We start from the raw sequence: 7,350 nt of genomic DNA, 5'->3' as shown, positions 1-7,350 counted from the left end.
GGAGCGCCGCGCCGCCGCCAACGGTCGCGCGGGTGACGGTTGGGGAGGGCAGCGATTTGGAGACTAGCTGGGGAAACCTTAGCCATCCGCCCCGCCCACGGAGCCCGACTCTCCAAAGCCTGGGATTAGGGGCCTGGAGGCTGGCACCACACCCTGGCCAGGTGTTCATAACAGGACCAGGTGCGCAGCTGCCCCGCCCCGGGAGCCCTGAATAATGGCTGAGAACGCGAGGAACAGGCCGCAGCTGTGCCTAGACAATACCGGGAGGGCACCCGAGCTAGCAGGTGTCTACCCCACCCCCCAGGGACAGTCGGTGGAGGCCGGGGGCGGGGTGGGCAACAGGTGCTGACACAGGAACCGCACCGGGGGACAGAGTCTACTGAGACAGATGGCAGCTCCCGCTCCGCCGGCCAAGTTGCGCGGTGCCCTCCGGGACGCAAGGGGCGCTGTGGCTGCGCTGACACAGACAACGTTGCAATCCCATCACTCCTGCGACCCGGTTACTACACGCCGGGCAGCCATGGCCACCGCTCTTGCATTTCGACACCTGTACCGAGCGCAACCTTCCCGTCTCTGTCGGCACGTGGATCTGCTGTGGTGAGTCCCCCTGTCTCGCCCCTGACCACCTTGCCCTAGATCTTAACGTCTCGCAGTTATACGGCCTAGCCACGAGTCCCTGACTTTAGCCCTCCGTAGGAGGACACCGCGACGGGGCCACAGGCTCTCTCCCGCGGATGATGAGCTGTATCAGCGGACACGCATCTCTCTGCTCCAAAACGAGTTCCCTCAGGCTGTGTACATCGACAGCTACAATAGCAGAGGCTTCACGATCAACGGAAACCGCGTGTTTGGCCCTTGCGCGCTGCTCCCACAGACGGTGGTCCAATGGAATGTGAGCCCTACCCTGCAGTGAAATTTAACTCGAGAGCCAAAAGCCACTCCCTCCTAGCAAATTTAGCTTTATCTTGTTGCCTGTTTAGTATCGCTGTGGCTAGACTGTAGATTTAACACGTTGAACGGTCTCTGCTCCCATACAGGTGGGATCCCATCGGGATATCACCGAAGAGAGCTTCTCTCTTTTCTGGATGCTGGAGCCTAGAATAGGTATGGGGGAGTGGGTAGCGCTGGGTCCTAAGTAGCCACCTGCCTCAGACCCTCAACAGCGGGCTGCAAACCAACACTTGGTGACCCTTGTCTCCCTTCCTTAGAGATTGTTGTGGTGGGCACTGGAAACAAGACCGAGAGGCTGCACCCCCAAGTGCTACAGGCCATGAGGCAGCGAGGCATCGCTGTGGAGGTGCAGGATACGGTAGGTCTTCAGTCATGGAAACCCCACCCGGTCCAGGCCTCCTGCGCCCAGGCATGCTAATCGTGATGTTTTCATTGCAGCCCAATGCATGTGCCACTTTCAACTTCCTGTGCCATGAAGGTCGAGTCACCGGAGCCGCCCTCATTCCCCCTCCTGGAGAGACCATGCTCACTTCTCTGCAAGAGACAGCAGAGTGAGACAGAGGGACAGCCAGGCGGGCACTGGCACTCTGCAGAGTGCAGGGACTCCCAGTGCTTTCCCAACTCTGCCTGTTGAGGCTTCCAACACTTGTCATGCTTACCAGATAATAACTTATGCTTCTCCTGTATACAAGTATCACTGTGTCAATGTGGCTGCTGATTTGGAGTCTGGAAATGTAAGGGTTAATCATCTTCCTCCATACAATGTAGGATTTCTTGGCCTCTGACAGGCTGGGAGGCAGTGTTGCTCATATGCAGATTCAAGGAGACCTCAATAGCTGTCCTGACTTCTTTAGAGCTAGAACTAACCTGGCACTTGCCAGAGCTGACAGAACGAGGACTGTACTTTTGCCATCTGTGGTGTGGTTGGTGCAAAGTTACATGTACCTACTGAACTCAAAGATCAGGTGTCTTTTTTTTTCCAAAACTTTTATTGAAAAATTCAAGGCATATACTGGACCTCTTTTCAGAAAAGCCGCTTCTCATACCTGTAGGCAGAGAGCATCTGTGAGTTCAGGGCAGGAAGGAGGTGGTCTGAGGCTGGCAGAAACTCCCACCCACATACAAGGCTACTTACGAATGAAGGCTGTGGACGCCACCTTCCACCTGGGCTGAGGATGTTCTCTTCTCAAATTTCAGTTCCCCAGAGTACATCATGGCTCTGCAGAAAGGCAGGCATTAGACGTAGACAGTAGTAGCTGACCTGTACCACCCACCCCCTCTATTCCCGCCCCAGCGACCCAAGCTCACCGGACTTGGGTTAAACTCTTGGCACCAATGTCCTGACAGGAATGCTGGATGCCAGCAATCAAGTAAGGGACAAACTTGTGGATAGACCCTTTGTCCTGCACAGCTCCTGAAACTCCTTGCGCCACTTTGATTTTGTCAGCTTCACTGTTGGAATAGGCAAACAGGCAAAATTACCCCACGGATGAGACTAAGTGCAGGGGTTTGGTGGGGCGGCTTGTTTGTCTGTCCTACCTGAAATAGCGGTTCTGGCTGCTGAGATGCTTGTCCATGGCATCAAGAGAACCCATACCTCGGTACTTTTTTAGCCGGATGCCATCTGAGAAGAAGTACTCACCAGGGGCCTCGGTGGTAGCAGCCAAGAGGGAGCCCATCATGACTGTGGACAGATAAGTGAGCTAGGGCGGAATCTGAGCAGTACAGAAAGGGGACACCACCTGGCCCTCAGGACTAGGCCTCACCTGTAGAAGCTCCAAGAGCTAAAGCTTTGGCAATATGACCCACATTTTGGATTCCTCCATCAGCAATGACAGGAACGCCGAAGCGCCGAGCGTACTCAGAGACCTTGTACACTGCTGTTGCTTGGGGCCGCCCACAGGCCAACACTGTTGAGATGGGACAAGAGGAGGAGGTGTGGTGTTGGGATGGGATACAAGGGGCCACTTACAGGACCCAGAGCCCTGGACGACACCTATACCAGGTCAGTAGCTGCAAGAGAAGTGTCTGGGATGGCTGCGACTCATCTGCCTTGAAGAGTAAATAGCTGGGATGGCTTTGCCTCTGCCCAGTGCACGTGCGCAGGGCCCAATGCAGCCTCAGGCACATGCAGTTTATTTACAGCAGCCTGGAAGCCCCGTTCAGCTGAGATCAGATAGATGGGCAAAGAATACCGTGCAGTTAGTATTCAGAGGCACCAAGTCAGGCCTAGGCCTTCCTGCATAGTGGGCAGCTCAGGCAAGATCGGGGCAGAGGTAATGGAGAAGAGAGCAGGCTCAAGAATGGGCTGTTGAGCCACGCCTACCGCAGAGAATGTGGGCAGAGCAGGGCCTACCTCAGGAAGGAGGTCCTGCTCTATGAGCACCCTAGGAAGGAGCTGTGATCTCAAGCAGCCCCCAAACCATGGTCTGTACATCTGTTTTCCCTGCCCACCCAACAGCACCACAAACCCTGGGAGCTACAGCTACAGTCAACCAAGCAGCCGGGCAGTGGGCAGCTGGCCGGGCCAGTGCGCCGGGCCGGACTTACTATAGCAGCCCGTGACAGTAGAAGGGCATTTGGGGCTGTGGGACTTTATGTCTGGTGGGATCTTGGGAGCCGCTAAATAAAACAAACAGACCAGAGTTTAGAGAGGGCACAGAGCAGGAGCGAGGCCAGGCTAGGCAGAGTGGCAGGTGATGGTGACAAGAACTTGTCTTGCTTCCAGCCATGTCACCCATCCAAAAGGCCCATTTGGCCCTAGAATTGCCCATGTTGAACTCAAGTTCCCCTGAGAGCCATTGGACCCAATCAGAGCATATTTTTACCTTCCTGAGTAATGCAGATAGAACCACACCCCATGCCAACTCTCAGAGCATCCACACCCGCATCTATGAGGTTCTTGGCTTGAGCAGCAGTGACCACTACAGTGAAACAGACAGGATAGATAGATAGTGAGGGCCCCAGTGTAACAGCACAAAAACCCTTACCCACCAGTGCTGTATTCTTACCATTGCCTCCAATGACTTGGAGATTGGGGTACTTCTCCTTCATGTATTTGATCATATTGATTTGGAAAATGGAGTTTCCCTGGGAAGAGTCCTAGGACAGGAAGAAGTTCTAGCTACATCATGACATGGCAATCACCCCCTACAGTCCCATCCTGTTTAAATGTTGTAGCTTACCAAAACCACTACATCCACGCCAGCAAGGGCCAGTAAGTCCAGCCTATACTTGTCATCCTCATGAGTACCAATGGCTGCCCCACATAGTAGCTGCTTTTTGGCATCTTTGGAAGCCAGTGGGTAATCACGATTCTTCTTCAGGTCTGTCCGGGCAATGATGGCTACCAGCTCATCATTTTCATTCACAATGGGCAACTTTCCTGAAGACAAGCCAGATGTGAATCAGGACCCTGAATGATTCCATGCCCATTCCCACCTTCAGGACTCTTACCCTTTTTACTGCGCTGCAGAATTTCATTTGCCTCCTTCAAGGTGACACCTGCAGGGGCTACCACCAAGTCCTCCCGCTTCGTCATGATCTAGATGAGTCATGAGGACAGAAGAGTCAAACCAGGAGCCTCCCTTCCCCACTGGCAACATCAGCCAAGGATCATAGCCATTATACCATTCAAATTAGAGAAACTTAACTAAGAACAAGGTACAGGGAGAAGCCTCTCATAGAGAAGGAAAAGAGCACATATGAGCAAAGAGAACCAGAAAGGCCCTGAAGAACTAGACCTCTGTAAGAAGAACTAGCCCCCTCTGTAAGAAGAACTAGCCCCCTCTGTAAGAAGAACTAGCCCCCTCTTTAAGAAGAACTAGCCCCTCTTTAAGAAGAACTAGCCCCCTCTTTAAGAAGAACTAGCCCCTTCTTTCAGAAGAACTAGCCCCCTCTGTAAGAAGAACTAGCCCCCTCTTTAAGCATAGGAAAAAAATGAAGCATGAATGCCAGCGCACATAGCAGGTATTTTGTCAGAGTCCCTATAGGTAGAAGGGATGTAGAAACATCATGAAGAAACATGGCAGGGTGATTTTTTTTTTCTGAGACAGGGTTTCTCTGTATTGTTTGGTGGCTGTCCTGGAACTCGGTGTGTAGACCAGGATGGCCTCGAACTCACAGAGATCCACCTGCCTCTGCCTCCCGAGTGCTGGGATTAAAGGCGTGTGCCACCAACACCCAGCTCAGGGTGTTTTTTTTTTTTTTTGTGGCCAGAAAATGAGGCCATCAGTAATTCACACAGGTAAAAAAGAAGCTGGCTTTCTTCAGGCTGAGTTGTTAGACCTTGGTTGTTGTATGTTATTGGCACATACCTCCTCCAAGAAACGGTCATGCTCTTCCTCCTTGAGAAAATCAATATCTCTTGAAGAAATGATGCCCACCAATCGACTCCCCATCCGGCCTGTGTCTGTGATGGGAATACCACAGAAGCCATGCCTGGCTTTGGCTTCAAACACATCCCGCACCCGATCCTTGGGACTAAGGACCACAGGATCAGTGATGAATCCCTGTTCATATTTCTGGAAGAGACAGTGAGAAGGTCATTGCATCTTTGGCTTCAGTTTCATCAACTCCTGGTCTAAAGCATAAGGTCCATGCCTAAGTGTCCTGCATGGCAGTGCCCAGAACTAAACCAATCCTTCTAATAAGGACAGGGTGGGCTGGAAACACGGGCACTAGCTTAAGAAACAGGGTCTTGGCCCTTTCTTCTCAGAAACTGATCCCGGCAGTGGGAAGAAAGGACCCTTAGCAGAACAAATCCTCCACTCCACCCCACCCCACCCCACCTCTGTGTAATTCCCAGGAGATTCTGGCCACGATCCTTGCCGTTCTGACCTTCACTTTCCGAACTTCATTGGCCTGGAATTCAGGTGTACAGTTGTGGTGGATGAAACCAATACCTCCTGTAAGCTACAAGATGAACATTCAAGTCAGTAAGCGGTGAATACCAGGCACAACATTTGGCAGAGATGGCATCCTGCCTTGTCCTCCCATGACCCTCTAGGCTCACCGCCATTGCAATGGCCATTCCAGCCTCTGTGACAGTGTCCATAGGTGAGGAAACCAGTGGGGTCTTCAGTGTGATCTTCTTAGTTAGAGCGGAGGTCAAATCCTGAGGAGATAAAGGACCACTAAAGGAAAAACACAACTTATTCCTCAGGGTCCATAAGATGGCCCTGGGTGACCAGCATGCTCCCCAGAAAGACCATCCCTTCGACTCTACCCCACTTCCCAAAGCCGATTCTCCTGTAGCTCACATTAACAAGCAGCAGCACCAGCTGGGCGTGATGACACGCACCTTTAATCCCAGCACTCGGGAGACAGAGGCAGGTGGATATCCTAGTTTGAGGCCAACAGTAAGGGCTACAGAAAAACCCTGTCTCGAAAACACCAAAAAAAGCAGCAACCAACAAGCAACACCTTCCCACTTCTTGATGTTCACAACCCAATTCGCAGAATGGGCACAGTCCCACATGCTACTGTGATCTCAGCACTCACTCAGAAGCCAGAGCAGTCTGGGGTCAGCCTGGTCAACACAACTACTTCCAGACGCGCCGCAAAGACTTGAAGGGAGACGATTTCAAAAACAAAATAAACCGGGTGGTGGTGGCCTACACCTTTAATCCCAGCACTCGGGGGGCAGAGACAGGTGGACCTCTAAGTTCGAGAGCAGCCTGATCTAAAAGACTAGTTCCAGGACAGCCTCCAAAGCCACAGAGAAATCCTGTCTCGAAAAACAAACAAAAAAGAAAACAAAACAAACCCAGTCCCTTATTATACTCACCACTTGGTCGGCAGTGAAGTCGATATACCCAGGAAGAATGAGAAAATCGCTGTAGGAGGGAATCAGGGAAGAACGCTCAGGTTTCTAACACCTAGAGTCTCCACATATCCCATAAAGCTCTGGGCAGGGAGTTGTACTCGAGCGCGTGTGCTGGGTGGATTAGGGACAGGGGGTCTTCTGCCAACAAGCTAGCTGTCATTAGTCTCCCGCACACTGACAATTCCGTATGTCCAGAGAACAGTCTTAAGACTCAGTACTAAGTACCGCTGAAACTACCCTTTCCACCCCAGTCCTTCCCACGTGTCAATTATTCTCCAGAAACAGGTAATTCTCTGAAGCCGTTCCCCATGCCGGCTCCCAGGAAGGCTTCATCCGGCCTCCGCGACCAGCGTGCGGCCCCCTCGCCTCGCCCAGATAGGTGCCCTAGACCCGCACTTGTATGTGAGGCCATCCCCGCAGTTGAAGAGCTGCTGCGCCGTGAGTCCGTCGTCTGGCACGTAAGACGTGCCTCCGCTAATCAGGTAGTCCGCCATGACCAACGAGGGACAGGGACGCGTGCCTCCGAGGACCGCGCCGCAGAGGCCTCCGCCGTCCGGATCGCGCCAATATAA

General features: G+C 52.7%; 2 protein-coding genes across 3 annotated transcripts; one reads left to right on the top strand and one right to left on the bottom strand.

Moving 5' to 3' along the window:
* Positions 1 to 28: 28 nt before the first annotated feature.
* On the top strand, positions 29 to 1,645 carry Ndufaf3 (NADH:ubiquinone oxidoreductase complex assembly factor 3). The gene is made up of 5 exons (XM_005074947.4): positions 29 to 597; positions 697 to 892; positions 1,038 to 1,104; positions 1,209 to 1,309; positions 1,390 to 1,645. Exons 1-5 carry the CDS (start codon positions 389 to 391, stop codon positions 1,504 to 1,506), a joined length of 690 nt encoding a protein of 229 aa, XP_005075004.2. The 5' UTR covers positions 29 to 388; the 3' UTR covers positions 1,507 to 1,645.
* A 286-nt stretch (positions 1,646 to 1,931) lies between these two features.
* Positions 1,932 to 7,348, bottom strand: Impdh2 (inosine monophosphate dehydrogenase 2). Of its 2 annotated transcripts, XM_040740312.1 has the most exons (15): positions 7,175 to 7,348; positions 6,740 to 6,788; positions 5,966 to 6,067; positions 5,791 to 5,865; positions 5,268 to 5,474; positions 4,408 to 4,495; positions 4,137 to 4,336; positions 3,963 to 4,053; positions 3,780 to 3,875; positions 3,502 to 3,573; positions 2,718 to 2,861; positions 2,491 to 2,635; positions 2,260 to 2,403; positions 2,087 to 2,170; positions 1,932 to 1,997 (listed from the first exon to the last, which is right to left on the bottom strand). In XM_040740312.1, exons 1-15 carry the CDS (start codon positions 7,270 to 7,272, stop codon positions 1,976 to 1,978), a joined length of 1,617 nt encoding a protein of 538 aa, XP_040596246.1. In that variant the 5' UTR covers positions 7,273 to 7,348; the 3' UTR covers positions 1,932 to 1,975. The 2 variants fall into 2 exon arrangements, with proteins under 2 accessions (XP_040596246.1, XP_005075001.1); XM_005074944.4 differs by lacking the exon at positions 3,502 to 3,573 and having other exon boundaries at positions 7,175 to 7,347.
* Between the last annotated feature and the right edge of the window lie 2 nt (positions 7,349 to 7,350).

The sequence above is a fragment of the Mesocricetus auratus genome, unplaced genomic scaffold (assembly GCF_017639785.1).
Source record: "Mesocricetus auratus isolate SY011 unplaced genomic scaffold, BCM_Maur_2.0 Super-Scaffold_100691, whole genome shotgun sequence".
NCBI classification, from domain to species: domain Eukaryota; kingdom Metazoa; phylum Chordata; class Mammalia; order Rodentia; family Cricetidae; genus Mesocricetus; species Mesocricetus auratus.
Note: the sequence above shows the minus strand (reverse complement) of the source record. Positions and strands in the feature narration are given on the sequence as shown.

Excerpts from the sequence above, each read along its gene's own strand:
- Ndufaf3 (XM_005074947.4), top strand. The coding sequence starts at position 389 with ATGGCAGCTCCCGCTCCGCCGGCCAAGTTGCGCGGTGCCCTCCGGGAC. Across the intron at positions 893-1,037 it reads AGACGGTGGTCCAATGGAAT|GTGGGATCCCATCGGGATAT; the intron begins GTGAGCCCTACC and ends GCTCCCATACAG. Across the intron at positions 1,105-1,208 it reads GATGCTGGAGCCTAGAATAG|AGATTGTTGTGGTGGGCACT; the intron begins GTATGGGGGAGT and ends TCCCTTCCTTAG.
- Impdh2 (XM_040740312.1), bottom strand. The coding sequence starts at position 7,272 with ATGGCGGACTACCTGATTAGCGGAGGCACGTCTTACGTGCCAGACGAC. Across the intron at positions 4,054-4,136 it reads GCGTGGATGTAGTGGTTTTG|GACTCTTCCCAGGGAAACTC; the intron begins GTAAGCTACAAC and ends TTCCTGTCCTAG. Across the intron at positions 3,574-3,779 it reads TATCTGCATTACTCAGGAAG|CGGCTCCCAAGATCCCACCA; the intron begins GTAAAAATATGC and ends TGTTTTATTTAG.